The sequence below is a fragment of the Chiloscyllium punctatum genome, chromosome 41, assembly GCF_047496795.1.
Source record: "Chiloscyllium punctatum isolate Juve2018m chromosome 41, sChiPun1.3, whole genome shotgun sequence".
Classification (NCBI taxonomy): domain Eukaryota; kingdom Metazoa; phylum Chordata; class Chondrichthyes; order Orectolobiformes; family Hemiscylliidae; genus Chiloscyllium; species Chiloscyllium punctatum.
The window spans coordinates 30,543,710-30,560,404 of record NC_092779.1 but is presented as its reverse complement, the minus strand read 5'-3'; the positions used below and the strand labels follow the sequence as shown (position 1 = coordinate 30,560,404).

The following is a 16,695-nucleotide window of genomic DNA, read 5'->3' as shown; positions in this document are numbered from 1 at the left end:
GCAGATCCTCAATGACATGGTCACCCAATAGGTGACTGATGGACCTACTTAAATGTCCAAATAGAACATTATCCCTTCCTCTGTTGCTCATGTTGGGAGGAGTCACCTCGACAAGGGAGATTCTTGTGATGAATACTAATTACATGATCCCCATGACAGCATTTATATTTAAACACCTAGTGCTAATAGTGTTGTAGTCCGTACTCCGCAATGATATTATCACTATGGTAACAGCGCCCCTTTGTTTCATAGTAATAATGCAGTTATTAAGATGGAAAGGAATCTGTGTAACGATCTGTACCTCATTTTTTTGGGGGGGGGTGGGGCAACCACAGACTTCTTCACCCATGGCTGAAGAAGGTGAAATAGGCCCAAGCATTGTCTGAGCCTTTGTACCTCTCTTTGGGGATGCCTTGATATTTCAGTCAGCATTTCCTTCACTTTGCAGACTTAGCAGTGTCCATCTGTAACAATGACACTGCCATAGCTGCAATGCAGCCATCAATTCTAGGGAGCATGCCATTCAACTCAGTAAAATGACAGTCCTGAAGAAACCACTTGACAGGACATGCCTGGCTGTCACCATCAGGCTGCACTAGATGGGGTCCCTGTTATGGTCCTGGTGACAAAACATCTTAATTTGCAAAAAAAAATGCATCTCAAAGTAAGAACAGGTATAACTTACATGGCCATGATAAAAGTGTGTGTACTTTTATATAGGCAGTGCGGTGTGAGCATTGGCTGCAGAGTTTTGAGTTAATTCAAGTTGATGGAGGATGAAAGATGGGAGGCTGGCAGGAGAGGATTCAAATAATTAGAGAGCCTTGGAAATGGGTGGAGGAATTATAAAGTGTGATTATCCCCTGCCTGTTCATGCAATGCTGGGCTGCATGCCATCCTCAGGCTGCCTGCTCATTATCATAATTACTGCACTCAGCTAACACTAACTGCAATGTTCATTGGTTATATAGAGGCTCATTAACATTACTTGCTCGTGCTGCATAAAACTAGCCTGTGCCTCTTAAAGGAAAGGAGCGTGGTAGTGTCTGGAGGTTCTGGTATCACTTAGAATACTGTTGTGTATGAAGAACGCTGACTGGAAGATGACTGTAATGAGCATGCCGTAGGATTTCCCAGAGCAGCACCAGAGATCTTCATGGAGAATGTGAAAAGGAGGAGACATGACCTGTCTCCTCAAGAGGAGCAAGAGGTGCTCCTGAAGTATGAAAATAAAGCATTGGGAACATTTGTCCCCAGAGGTCAATGTCAGCAATGAAATGGCTATTGACATACAATGGCCTCATACCAGTGGTCAAAATCAGTAAGTACTTATTCCAGTCCTAACAATGGCTGCTGAGCCTCAGCCACTTCTCAGTTCATCACACCCTGCGATTGCTCACCTAATAAGAATCTCTTAACAATGAATTCCACTTTCTCTCTCTACCTCCTCCAACCCCCCAAAACCCATACATAGCATTCATATGCTTCACTCTCACATACTTAGCACTGTTGCAAGCCTCATAGTCACATCTCACAACTCACACACTGCTGGTTATTTAACCATAGCAACCACTTTGACCAAACACATTGCACCACATTGTTTCTTTCTTTGCAAGAGAAGACAAAAAAGAGGCAGCAAGGATTAACCAGAAGGGTAGAAGCAGAGCTGGGAATTTTACTCTTATTGAAGATGGTGCTGGTCAGAATCAAAGTTGCTATTGTCAGAGAAGCCTTCCAGAAAATCTACATTCAATGTTAAGGTGCCATGGAGGAGTAGTAATTTGTTACAGGGTTTTGTTTGAACTGGTCAGGAAAATTCAGCTCACTGTCTTTTGAATGCAATGTTAAGCCCTCAGCTAGACATAAAGGATTCTCTGCCTTTACCTTGAAGAATAGCAGGGACCTTGCTCCATGGGGTCCTGGCCAATATTAAGCCTTTCGTCTGACATCACTAAAATTAACAGGTTATTTGCACATTATCACAGAGCTGTTTGTGGAATCTCATTGTGTGCAAATTAGCTGCTGCATTTCCTGCACTGCAACAGAGACTGCTCTTCAAAAGTACTTTATTGTACTTTCTGACTATTGAGGGAGTGCAGTGTAGGTTCACGAGGTCAATTCCTGGAATGGCGGGACTATCTTATGTTGAAAGATTAGAGCGACTGGGCTTGTATACCCTTGAGTTTAGAAGACTGAGAGGGGATCTGATTGAGACTTATAAGATTATTAAAGGATTGAACACTCTGGAGGCAGGAAACATGTTTCCACTGATGGGCGAGTCCCGAACCAGAGGACACGGCTTAAAAATAAGGGCTAGGCCATTTAGGACAGAGAACTCCACACTGACTGTGTGGAGTTTGCACGTTCTCCCCGTGTCTGCGTGGGTTTCCTCCGGGTGATCCGGTTTCCTCCCACACTCCAAAGATGTGCAGGTCAGGTGAATTGGCCATGCTAAATTGCCCGTAGTGTTAGGTAAGGGGTAGATGCAGGGGTATGGGTGGGTTACGCTTCGGCGGGGCGGTGTGGACTTGTTGGGCCGAAGGGCCTGTTTCCACACTGTAAGTAATCTAATCTAATCTAATCTAATGAGGAGAAACTTCTTCACCCAGAGAGTGGTGGGTGTGTGGAATGCTCTGCCCCAGAGGGCAGTGGAGGCCCAATCTCTGGATTCGTTTAAGAAAGAGTTGGATAGAGCTCTCAAGGATAGTGGATTCAAGGGTTATGGAGATAAGGCAGGAACAGGATACTGATTGAGGATGATCAGCCACAATCATAATGAATGGTGGTGCAGGCTTGAAGGGCAGAATGGCCTACTCCTTCACCTATTGTCTATTGTCTCAAGAGCATTTTGAGATGTTCTGAGGTTGCAGGAGGCTCTATATTGTGTCTTTTCCTTATTAGCAGGTTTAAAAGTCTGAACCAAGTAAATGGTGGACTGCCATTCAGTGTTTCGGAAACGCCATTAGCCATGCGGCTGACGCAGCTACCACCCCCACGCTGAGTGGTGATGTCACTTCCGTCCACATCATGGCCACTCCCACAGCCACTTCCGGCCCTCACATCATCGCTGATGCCACATGCTCAGTGACTCCCGCCACCCCTACTGCCATGATCACCAACACTTCCACCCCCACCAGCGCCACTCACCTGCATTCTGCTGACACGGCCCCCACAGACCCCACTGTCACTATCCCCACCCCCCAGAACCCCAAGGGCAACATCACCCCTGCTCATGCCTCCACACCCATTCCCCCCACCATCACACCCACTCCAGGTACTGGCTCCGACCCCACTCCCAGCTCCACACCCACACCAGATCCCAGCTCCCGGCCCTGCCGAGTTTTCACCATCCCTCCAGACCTCCCACTCACTGAGGACGAACAATCAGTCCTCAGCAAAGGACTCACCTTCATCCCCCTCCGTCCACGCATCAATGAATTTAATACACGACGTGACATCGAACAATCCTTCCGTCGCCTCCGCCTCCGAGCTTACTTTCACAATCAGGACTCCCGCCCACCTTCCGAGGACCCCTTCGCCCACCTCCAACACACTGCATCCACCTGGGCACCCCGCGCTGGCCTATTACCTGCCCTCGACCTCTTCATTTCCAACAGCCGCCGGGACATTAACTGCCTCAACCTGTCGTCCCCCCTCCCCCACTCCAACCTCTCACCCTCACAACGCGCAGCCCTCCAATCCCTCTGCTCCAATCCCAACCTCACCATCAAGCCAGCGGATAAAGGGGGCACAGTAGTAGTCTGGCGCACTGACCTCTACACCGCTGAAGCCAAACGCCAACTCGAGGACACCTCTTCCTACTGCTCCCTTGACCATGACCCCACCCCCCATCACCAAACCATCATCTCCCAGACCATACAGAACCTCATCACCTCAGGAGATCTCCCACCCACAGCTTCCAACCTCATAGTCCGGGAACCCCGCACTGCCCGGTTCTACCTCCTTCCCAAGATCCACAAGCCTGACCACCCTGGCCGACCCATTGTCTCAGCATGCTCCTGCCCCACTGAACTCATCTCTACCTACCTTGACACTGTCCTATCCCCCCTAGTCCAGGAACTCCCCACATACGTTCGAGACACCACCCACGCCCTCCACCTCTTCCAAGACTTCCGTTTCCCTGGCCCCCAACGCCTTATCTTCACCATGGATATCCAATCCCTCTACACCTCCATTCGCCATGACCAGGGCCTCCAAGCCCTCCGTTTTTTCCTCTCCAGACGTCCCCAACAGTACCCTTCCACTGACACACTCATTCGTTTGGCCGAACTGGTCCTCACCCTTAACAATTTCTCCTTTGAATCCTCCCACTTCCTCCAGACCAAAGGCGTAGCCATGGGCACGCGTATGGGCCCCAGCTATGCCTGTCTCTTTGTTGGCTATGTAGAACAGTTGATCTTCCGTAATTACACCGGCACCACTCCCCACCTCTTCCTCCGCTACATTGATGACTGCATTGGCGCCACCTCGTGCTCCCGCGAGGAGGTTGAGCAATTCATCAACTTCACCAACACATTCCACCCTGACCTTAAATTTACCTGGACTATCTCTGACACCTCGCTCCCCTTCCTGGACCTCCATTAGTGACAACCGACTTGACACTGACATTTTTTACAAACCCACTGACTCCCATAGCTACCTGGATTACACCTCTTACCACCCTATCTCTTGCAAAAATGCCATCCCGTATTCCCAATTTCTCCGCCTCCGCCGTATCTGCTCCCAGGAGGACCAGTCCCACCACAGGACACACCAGATGGCCTCCTTCTTTAGAGACCGCAATTTCCCTTCCCACGTGGTTAAAGATGCCCTCCAACGCATCTCGTCCACATCCCGCACTTCCGCCCTCAGACCCCACCCCTCCAACCGTAACAAGGACAGAACGCCCCTGGTGCTCACCCTCCACCCTACAAACCTTCGCATCAACCAAATCATCCACCGACATTTCCGCCACCTCCAAAAAGACCCCACCACCAGGGATATATTTCCCTCCCCACCCCTTTCCGCCTTCCGCAAAGACCGTTCCCTCCGTGACTACCTGGTCAGGTCCACACCCCCCTACGACCCACCTTCCCATTCTGGCACTTTCCCCTGCCACCGCAGGAACTGTAAAACCTGTGCCCACACCTCCTCCCTCACCTCTATCCAAGGCCCTAAAGGAGCCTTCCACATCCATCAAAGTTTCACCTGCACATCCACCAATATCATTTATTGTATCCGTTGCTCCCGATGTGGTCTCCTCTACATTGGGGAGACTGGGCGCCTCCTAGCAGAGCGCTTTAGGGAACATCTCCGAGACACCCGCACCAATCAACCAAACCGCCCCGTGGCCCAACATTTCAACTTCCCCTCCCACTCTGCCGAGGACATGGAGGTCCTGGGCCTCCTTCACCGCCGCTCCCTCACCACCAGACGCCTGGAGGAAGAACGCCTCATCTTCCTCAACTTGTCCGACCTGCCTATCTTCTTTTCCACCTATCCACTCCACCCTCTCCTCCTTGACCTATCACCTTCATCTCCTCCCCCACTCACCCATTGTACTCTATGCTACTCTCTCCCCACCCCCACCCTCCTCTAGCTTATCTCTCCATGCTGCAGGCTCACTGCCTTTATTCCTGATGAAGGGCTTTTGCCCGAAACGTTGATTTCGCTGCTCGTTGGATGCTGCCTGAACTGCTGTGCTCTTCCAGCACCACTAATCCAGTATTCGATTTTCAGCATCTGCAGTCATTGTTTTTACCTTGCCATTCAGTGTTTAGCAAGTCTAATATACCGCATTTTGTAGAACTTAGTTGTTCTCTTGTGGGTAGAGACCATAGTGAGAGAGTCATAGTCATAGAGTCATACAACATGGTAACAGACTCTTTGGTCCAACCAGTCTATGCCGAACATAATCTCAAACTAAACTAGTTCCACATGCCTGCTTCTGGTCCATATCCCTCCAAAGCTTTCCTATCCATGTACCTGTCCAAATGTCTTTTAAATGTTGTAATTGTACTCACCTCCACCACTTCGTCTAGCCACTTGTTCCATTTAAGCACCACCCTCTGTGTAAAAAGGTTGCCCCTCAGGTCTCTTTTAAATCTCTTGCCTGTCACCTTATATCTCTAGTTTTGGACTCCGCTACCTTGGGGAAAAGACCTTAGCTATTTACCTTATCTATGCCCTTCATGATTTTATAAACCTCTATTAGGTCACCTCTCAGGTCCTATGCTCCAGGGAAAAAAAATTCCCAGACAATCCAGACTCTTCTTGTAACTCAAACCCTCCAGTCTCAGTAACATTCTTGTAAATCTCGTTTGCACCCTTTCCAGTTTAATAACATATTTCCAATAACAGGGTGACCGGAATTATACCCAGTACTCCAAAGGTGGCCTTACCGATGTCTGGTAAGCTGTAACATGTGTCCCAACCCCTGTACTCGATGCTCTTCTTTACCACCCTGTCTACTCATGACACTACTGTCAAGGAACAATGCATCTGCATCCCTTGATCTCTCCATTTGACAACACTCCTGAGGGTCCTACCATTAAACTGGAAATTAGGAAACAAAGAAAGAGAGTTTGAATGTGGGAGGTTACTGTTTGAATGTGACCTAATGTGAATTGGGTTCAGGCAGCAGAGTTTTGAAAAATCTCAAGTTTACAAAGATTGCAAGGTAGGGACTGAACGGCATTCAAACAAAGATCTTTAAAGATGATACTAATTTCTCTGAGCTGTAACCTGTCTTTGCAAGTGTTTTTAAGCTATTGCTATAATTATGTTAAGTTAGAAAAGAACCAAAATTGTAATCATTGTGCTTTCCAGCATTTATTGAGTAACATTATTTTCTGTCAAAGAATTGTTTTGAAAATGCATTTCCTGCAAAGTATACCAGTACTAAAGATTGATAATCTGCTATGAATCATATCAAACTTTGCTGAGTGTATTTTATGACAGTAATCCAATCTCATTCAAGTGGCAAACATACCTCTTCTGCCTCAGTTGGGAGGTTAATGGCATCTGACCCTTGCAATTACACCTTATATTGTGTCCAGTATTGTCTGTGACTCTTCAGTGAAGAACTTTGAACTGGGAATAGCTGTTCAGCCTCTCAAGCTTGTTCTGCCACTTAGTTAGCTTATAGCAGATCTGTGTCTCAACTCCCTTCAAACATTTTTGCTCCATTTCCCAATAACTCCTTAACTTAATAAAATTCTGCTCATCTCAGCTTTGAGATTTTCACTTGACTTAACCTCAACAACCTTTTGGAGGAAACATTTCAAGATTTACTCTACCCTTTAATTGGAGATATGCTTCTTGATTTTAGATCTGAACAGCTTAACTCTAATTTTAAGATAATGTCCACTTGTTCTAGACTCACCATTTTTTGAAAAGTACCTCTTTCAACCATGTTGATATCACAAGGAGGAGTCACAAGGAATTAATTGTTAACCTTCAGCTTCAAAAGAAGAGATCTCATTTACATTGCATATACCCATCAACTATTTAATTCACATTATATTTCCCTTGCTTCATTCACATCATATTGAGGCATGTGCAAGCTTATGGGGAAAAGGCAGCAGATTGACACAAAGCTCCAGGGAGCTGGAGCAGACACAATGGGCAGATTGGCTTCTTTCTGCACTGTAACATGGCTGTGATTCTATGTTATCATAGAATCCTTACAGTATGGAAACATTCAGCCCAACAAGTCCATACCGACTCTCCGAAGAGTAACCCACCCAAACCCATTCCCCTACCTTATAACTCTACATTTACCTCTGATTAATGCACTTAACCTACACATCCCTGAAAACTAAGGGCAATTTAGCATGGCCAGTTCACCTAACCTGCACATCTTTGGATTGTGGGAGGAAACTGGAGCACCCGGAGGAGATCCTCGCAGACACGAAAAGAATATGCGAACTCCATACGGACAGTCGCTCAAGGCTGGAATTGAACCTGGGTGCCTGACATTGTGAGGCAGCAGTGCTAACCACTGAGTCACCGTGTTGCCCTATAAATTAATGTGTCTCTCCATCTGTCAGGTCCTTCATAACATTTGATTCCTGAGTGATCTGATTCCACTTACCTACTTCTTGCAATATTTGACTTCACAGACATGTCCAACCCCTCCACTGTGTCTAGCATCTCACTGCAATGTCTGACTCTCCTGTGGGGGTCTCCAATTCACCTTCGATCTCTGATTCCTCCAAGATGTCTGACCTATGGCCCATGTTGACCAACTCCACTCATGACATCAAATCCATCTTTTGATTTCCTCCATCATGCCTTTCCTCCTCTATTGTCTTAATTCGTACCCAAATATCCAACTCTCCATAATATTGGACTTCCCCATGATATCGAACACCTGCCTAACACTATCAGATTCCTGTCCCGATGTCTAATATCCCCTTGATGTCCATCACTCAACTTGTGATCTCTGGCTTCCCGAAGTTTCCTATCCCCAACAATGTCTGCATTACATCACATAACATCCAACACAACATCCCCATTTTGTAATACAAACATGTCATCCTGACCTTTGACATTTTCCCACTGCTTACTGGCTAACAAGCGATAAATCTGTCAAAGATTTTCAAAGGCTTCTTTGAGTTAATTTATGATTGTTTTTCAAGAAGCCAGAGTAAATACCACTGCCATTGTTTCTGCATGTGGTCAGTCTGTGGAACAGACTTTTGGAATAGTGGAAGCAAATATAATTGATTAATTCAAATGCAAATTTGATAGAATCCTTTTAGAAAATAACATTTTGGGGTAAAGTAAATGAGAAATTCAAAGTATGGCATGTTGTGGGTAGTACTTTTTCCTATAGGGAGAAACAGATGACTTAGAATTTTGGGAATCAAAGATTTAATCACTGGGGGGCTGTTCTTGCCTTGTGTCTGAGATCATTGGTGACTAGTTGATAAAGATTGATTGCCATGATTTGTCAACAACTTCATTATCATTGTATCCTGCAAGTACCAGAACAGTAGAAAGCCAACTAAATGAAACACAGTCTTTTATTGTCTAGCAATTATCATTCTTCTTTGTTGCTGGATCCTTTGGGATCTAGTCTTGGGAGAACAGAGGTATAATGACCTCTATATACTGCTGTCTCTCATTTATGCTTGTCATTCATTGCTATTCTCAGAAAGGCTTTGAAACACAATGTAGAGTATAGTTTCCTGTACTTCTAAAGCACACAGACAAGGGAGAAGGCAAGGGTCAATCTTTTTAAGGGCTCCACTTGGAATGTACTTGAGGGCTATATTTTGATTTTTGGGGATATCTTTTGGTTGTATATGTGTATATATCACACACACAACGCGGCCCAGGTTGAATCAACTAAACCAGGCCCCAATTGGCACCTTTAATCTAAAAGGTTTCTTTGTAAACTTAACAAGAAACTGATTAATGAGCATCAATGAACTGATTAGATATTTGAATGGATTTTGTGTATTAAGTAATTTTTAATTATTTTAAATTAGGTTACTACTCTTAGACAATTATTTTTGTTTGCTCGTGCTGCGACCAACATTTCTGTCTTTAAGAATAAAATTGCACCATATTTTAATGGAGTTAAAAAGAAAGAAAGCAATTATGTGCCATTACATTACATTACATTGCATGGGTTTGAAATAGGAATAATTTTTGTGACTGTGAAAATGACTTTACCAGAAAATTGAATAGTAACTCAACTAGCTCAATTTCAAGCCCAGTTTGGATACAATATCTCAATTGCATGTAAACAGGAAATTCCACACGATGGTGCATAATTAAATGGTGATACTCAGAGACACTGCTTGAACAATGGTCTCATCTCCTGAGTTACAAAATGAAGGTATACCCAACATTGTCAATCCACATTTTATCATTTGCATCACTAGTCCACCATCCCATTGGATGGGCATGTATTTGAAAGTCCTGCACACAGTTCAGATCTCCATTTTATGAGAACATAGAGGCACTCGTGAATATGCAAAACAGATTCAAAAGGTGAGAGGTTACTCTTATCAGGAGAAACTTGCATTCTTATCTCCAGAAAAAGTTGAGACATTAACTGATTGAGCTCTTGATGCTGGAATTCTGGTAGAGAGAATCTTTCTATTTGTAACAGAATCTATTACCAGAGCTCGTAAATATAAAAAGTCACCAATAACTCAAATGTAGAATCCAGGAACAAGACAATTTGGAGGACTTGGAGTGCGGCAATTGCCACCATACAGAATGAGGGAGTTGAGAGGTCTAGATATATTTCAGGTGGAAGCTAAATAAATACATGAGGGAAATAGGAATAAAAAGATATGTAAATACAGTGAGAAGGTGTTGGGAAGGATAAGGTTCCTGAATAGCATGAGCACCAAAGTATTCCTGTCCACCAAGAGGTCAGTTTTAAAATTCTTATCTTTGCTTTCAGGTGCCCCCATGGCCGTCCCCTCTTTCACCAAAACCTCCTCTCCAAAGTCTATGCACATCTTCACTTTATCGCTCCATGATTTATTACTATGCCTTCAACTGCACAGGCTAGTAGCTGTAGACAAGTCGTCTGTTTCTATGCTGTAAACTCAATGTGATCCGTCGAAGCACATAGACCATGAAAGAACAATAACTTGTACTTACTTTGCTGATTACAGTGCATGGATTCTACAACTCGACTTGGCACCTACATATTCAGGAAGGTAAAACTGACTTCTGGAGAAGTTAGGAAGACAAAATCAGACTTTTTGCAGCTGTTTCTTGTACAGTTCTCAGTAATGAGGATCAGCCAGGAATAATGACCAAATAGAGAAGGCTGACAGCAGTCACCAACATCTCAGGGCAAGTTGGATGGGAACACATACCTCTGGCACCCCCTCCACCAGGATCTCTAAGTCTCTGTGGACAAATTGGGGCACCAGCTTTCCTCTGTCTGCTGTGTCTGGGGCAACCTACATGAACTGTGCAGGGAACTCCAGACTGAGCACTTGATTTAGTTCAAAATGGCAATTTAAACATGGCACTGGCCAATCTTGGCTGGTCCCAGAAATGGTGAGTTCTTCCATCTGTGTGAAGAGGGAAGATGTGAGAAGTGGTGTGCCACAGGCATCATGCATGGAGAATGAGGAACGTTTCAGAAAATAAGATGAGAAATGTTACAAAGGCTTGCATAAAGAAACAAGCCCTCTGTGAAACTCACCAAAATGAACATTTAGCTGATTTCTGGTAAAACTCACCCCAAAGACTCAAAACTCTCGGGCAAGCAGTGGAATTAATAAATTAGCTGAAATAAAATTAAAGATGTGATGCTACAGGAAAAAAAAGCCAGTCAATAAGGAACTTAAGTTTAAGTATTGCCTTTCAAGATTAAAGGACATCTTAATATATCCTACACCCAATTAAGCACTTACAAAGAGTCATAAACATAGGTGATGCAATAGACAGTTTGCATAAAGTTGGCAATTCAGTCCATCTTTGTTCTACCATTAAAAATCTTTTAGACTTTAATGATTACAACACCCAGCAGCATTTTACTACCCATTTTTTTGTCTTGTGTACTTTAATTGGATAGGTAGGCAAAAGTGAGGACTGCAGATGCTGGAAACCAGATTCTAGATTAGAGTGGTACTGAAAATGCACAGCAGGTCAGGCAGCATCCGAGGAGCAGGAAAATTGACGTTTCGGGCAAAAGCCCATCATCAGAAATAGAGGCAGGAAGCCTCCAGGGTGGAGAGATAAATGGGGGGGTGAGCTGGGGCGAAGGTAGCAAAGAGTACAATAGGTGAATGGGGGTGGGGATGGAGTTGATAGGCCAGAAAGGACTCACTGAGATTCTTGTGGAGAGAACAGGAGAATCAAGGTAGGCATCCTTGCAAGAGGATTCACAGTAAGGTTAAAATCAACTGGGCAAAAGTGAGGACTGCAGATGCTGGAAACCAGAGTTTAGATCAGAGTGGTGCTGGAAAAGCACAGCAGGGCAGGCAGCATCCGTGGAGCAGGAAAATCAACGTTTCGGGCAAAAGCCCTTCATCAGGAAGCCTCCTGAGTGGAGAGATAAATGGGGGTGTGAGCTGGGGAGAAGGGAGCAAGGAGTACAATAGGTGGATGGGGGTGGGGATGGAGGTAATAGGTCAGCGAAGATATCAATTCTAAATGGGAAGAGAACATTTCTGTCATTGTTCCCAAATTGGCTTATACCTGCATTGAATTAAACTTACCATCTCTTGTTCTGCCTTTGTAGTTTAGTTTGAAGTATAATTTCCAGCTACGTTTTGTCGACATTTTATCATATCTGTCTGTATAAGGTTACCTCATAGTCACCTCTTTTCAAAGCCAACTACACTGTGCATTTTATAAGACCATAAGACCATAAGACATAGGAGTGGAAGTAAGGCCATTCGGCCCATCGAGTCCACTCCGCCATTCAATCATGGCTGATGCGCATTTCAGCTCCACTTGCCAGCGTTCTCCCCGTAGCCCTTAATTCCTCTAGACAACAAGAACCTATCAATCTCGGCCTTGAAGACATTTAGCGTCCCGGCTTCCACTGCACTCCGTGGCAATGAATTCCACAGGCCCACCACTCTCTGGCTGAAGAAATGTCTCCGCATTTCCGTTCTGAAATGACCCCCTCTAATTCTAAGGCTGTGTCCACGGGTCCTAGTCTCCTCGCCTAACAGAAACAATTTTCTAGCATCCACCTTTTCAAAGCCATGTATTATTTTGTACGTCTCTATTAGATCTCCCCTTAATCTTCTAAACTCCAACGAATACAATCCCAGTATCCTCAGCCGTTCCTCATATGCTAGACCTGTCATTCCAGGGATCATCCGTGTGAATCTCCGCTGGACACGTTCCAGTGCCAGTATGTCCTTCCTGAGGTGTGGGGACCAAAACTGGACACAGTACTCCAAATGGGGCCTAACCAGAGCTTTATAAAGTCTTAGTAGTACATCTCTGCTTTTATATTCCAACCCTCTTGAGATAAGAGACAACATTGCATTCGCTTTCTTAATCACAGACTCAACCTGCATGTTTACCTTTAGAGAATCCTCGACTAGCACTCCCAGATCCCTTTGTGCTTTGGCTTTATTAAGTTTCTCACCATTTAGAAAGTAGTCCATTCCTATATTCTTTTTGCCAAAGTGCAAGACCTCGCACTTGCTCACGTTAAATTCCATCAGCCATTTCCTGGACCACTCTCCCAACCTGTCTAGATCCTTCTGTAGCCTCCCCACTTCCTCAGTACTACCTGCCTGTCTACCTAACTTTGTATCATTGGCAAACTTCGCTAGAATGCCCCCGGTTCCCTCATCCAAATCATTAATATATAATGCGAACAGCTGTGGCCCCAGCACCGAACCCTGCGGGACACCGCTCGTCACCGGCTGCCATTCTGAAAAAGAACCTTTTATCCCAACTCTCTGCCTTCTGTTAGATAGCCAATCCTCAATCCATCCCAGCAGCTCACCTCGAACACCATGGGCCCTCACCTTGCTCAGCAGTCTCCCGTGTGGCACCTTATCAAAGGCCTTTTGAAAGTCCAGATAGACCACATCCACTGGGTTCCCCTGGTCTAACCTACTTGTTACCTCTTCAAAAAATTCCAACAGGTTTGTCAGGCATGACCTCCCTTTACTAAATCCATGTTGACTTGTTCTAATCAGACTCTGCTCTTCCAAGAATTTAGAAACCTCATCCTTAATGATGGATTCTAGAATTTTACCAACAACCGAGGTTAAGCTGATTGGCCTATAATTTTCCATCTTTTGCCTTGATCCTTTCTTGAACAAGGGGGTTACTACAGCCATCTTCCAATCATCCGGGACCTTTCCTGACTCCAGTGACTCTTGAAAGATCTCAACCAATGCCTCTGCTATTTCCTCAGCAACCTCTCTCAGAACTCTAGGGTGTATCCCATCGGGGCCAGGAGATTTATCAATTTTAAGACTTTTTAACTTTTCTAGCACTATCTCTTTCGTAATGGCAACCATACTCAACTCAGCCCCGTGACACCCTTTAATTTTTGGGATATTACTCATGTCTTCCACTGTGAAAACTGACGCAAAGTACTTGTTAAGTTCTCCTGCTATTTCCTTATCTCCCATCACTAGGCTCCCTGCATCAGTTTGAAGTGGCCCAATGTCTACTTTTGCCTGTCGTTTGTTTCTTATGTACTGAAAGAAACTTTTACTATTATTTCTAATATTACTGGCTAGCCTACCTTCATATTTGATCCTCTCATTTCTTATTACACTCTTTGTTATCCTCTGTTTGCTTTTGTATCCTTCCCAATCTTCTGATTTCCCACTGTTCTTAGCCACTTTATAGGATCTCTCTTTTTCTTTAATACATTTCCTGACTTCCTTTGTCAGCCAAGGTTGTCTAATCCCTCCCCGGTTAATCTTTCTTTTCTTGGGAATGAACCTCTGTACAGTGTCCTCAATTATACCTACAAACTCCTGCCATTTTTGACTCATTCCTAGGCTTGCTGGCTTACATTTGCTCAAAGTCCATCAAAGTTTCAGTTTTAAAATCTTCTTCCTCATGTTCATATCTTTCCGTGGCCTTCGTTTCTCCATCTCAGAATTCCTTTTGGTGTATAAAAACGGAAAGAACTGCAGATGCTGTAAATCAGAAACAAAAACAGAAGTTGTTGGACAAGCTCAGCAGGTCTGGCAGCATCTGTGAAGAAAAATCAAGAGTTAATGTTTCGGTAACCCTTCCTCAGAACTGGTTTCACACCCTTCAACTTTCTTCTATGTGTCAGAACTCTCCCTACATCAGACCACTTTAATCGTAAATAGCCTTTCCGGAGAAATATTATCAAATACTTTTTAGAGGTCAAAGTGCAACACCCACCTCCAGGGTCACTTTTATGAAAAGTCAAGGAGGATATCAAACAACACACCCTGACTCGATGTTAACCACTGATTTTGTTAATTTATAATGTTAGAGATGATAATCGAGTTACTTCTAAAAATCTGTTCTGTCACTGCAAACATTAATGCAAAACTGTAGTCTCTGTAGTTATCTTGGTTGCACTTTGAAAAATTAAAATCTTTGATATGAGGTTGTATTATAGGTTTTACGGTGTGGAAGTAGTGTAATGTTTTAGTAGTGGAATTGCAATAGACTAAGCTCGAATAGGTTTGTGAACTACTTAACAGCTTTCACAGAGCGTTAATTGCAAAATCCTATTTCTCATTTGTCATTGATCCTTTGTAAATTTGCCCAATAGGGAGCCCTCATGGCTGATTTATGCTGATTTGCTGTTTGGAATAGGTGCAGAAAAAAGCAAAAATGGGCATCGGTCCTAACAATTTCACTAAATAAATTATTGTGGACCAGTCTTTGGAACATAGGAACAGGAGTGGGCCATTTAACCCCTTAAGCCTATTCTTCCATTATTTACTGAACCGTATTTTTTATCTGCTTTTCAGATCCTTTAATACTCCAATCTAATAAAAACCTAATGATCCAAATCTTTAAAATACATTTGGCTCCCAGCATCACAGTACTTGATGGTGAAAATTCAACACTTCCACTACGTTCTGTATGAAGAGGTGCTTTGTAATATTGTTGCTGACTGGCCTGGCTCCAGTAGCGAAGACTACTCGCCCCCCCCCACCGCGTTCTGTATCCAGCCACATGGAGCTTAATAGTAAAAACTTCAAGAGTTTATCTCTCACTATCTTATTAGATCTTTTAATCATTTGAAATGCATTGACCAAGTCACTCGTCAACCTCCAAAACTCCGGAGAACACAATCCAACGTCTTTTTTTTCAAACTCTAAATCCCTGTATCATTCCAGTCAATGAAAAGAGATATTTTATCTGCATTGTATTCATTTTTGAATGAGGTTTATGGCAAAAAATGTGATGGAATGCACTAGCTAATAATGTTGAGAGCAGATAATAATGTTCAAATGGTTGTGTATTTTGAAAAGAAACCAACAGTTGCAGTTGAATATGAAAGAAAATGGAACTTAGGACTCAGTTTTAATTCTTACAGACAACTGGCAAAGAAACAATGAGTAGAATGGCCCCATTCTATATAAATCTGTTTGCATATCTTGATTATCCCGGGATGCTGTTAGAGCAAGGTCAAATAGGACTGTTTGCAAAGGAGCCAATATCTTTTTCGACCGACTCGTTGTGCTTAACAGAATATCTGAGAAATAGGAATGACTATCCACTCCTCCCTGAACATTCCTGTAAGCTGCTCCCGAAGGAGAGAGAGAAAAAAATTCCATACTGCTTCCGGGTTGCACATATTCAGAGCTTATTTCCAGCGATGTGATCCGACCCCCCTTGTGAAGCATCTCAATTTTAATCAGTCCTGCCTCTTGTCGGCGGAATGCTGATCACCTCCGGAATGAAAAGGGGAGAGCGCTGATTGGGAAATTTGCAGGATTTTGGCTTCCACGAGGACCGAGGAGGGCCTTTTGTGGTGAAATGTTGCATAAATAATGGCAACAAGGGTCGAAATGCAGCGGTTGCTATGGAGACCTTTGTGCCTGGGTGAACTCTATTCTACTGTGGAAAGCGGCGAGTCTTCAGCTGCCTGCACTGGCCCAGGCGTTTGCTAATGAGTGACAAAAAGTTATTTGCTCGCCGGGAAGGGGGATGTTAACTTGGAGGGGCTTGGAGTGTTTGCCTTTGCTGTTTGCATAGCATGATCCATGCTAAGGTACACGAGTTCGGAAT

The 16,695-nt window shown here is 44.2% G+C and overlaps 1 protein-coding gene across 12 annotated transcripts in view; it reads left to right on the top strand.

Annotated features, from left to right (window-relative positions):
- LOC140464970 (catenin delta-2-like) overlaps positions 1-16,695 on the top strand; it is a 1,239,301-nt gene that overhangs the window by 725,197 nt on the left and 497,409 nt on the right. For 7 of the 12 annotated variants that reach the window (XM_072560659.1, XM_072560667.1, XM_072560665.1 and 4 more), the window contains exon 1: positions 16,255-16,678. The exons of the other annotated variants lie outside the window; for them this stretch is intronic. In XM_072560659.1, coding sequence (XP_072416760.1) covers positions 16,664-16,678 — 15 coding nt within the window. In that variant the 5' untranslated portion in view covers positions 16,255-16,663. Of the gene's footprint in view, positions 1-16,254; positions 16,679-16,695 lie in introns of those variants that run through there. 12 annotated transcript variants of the gene reach the window in all.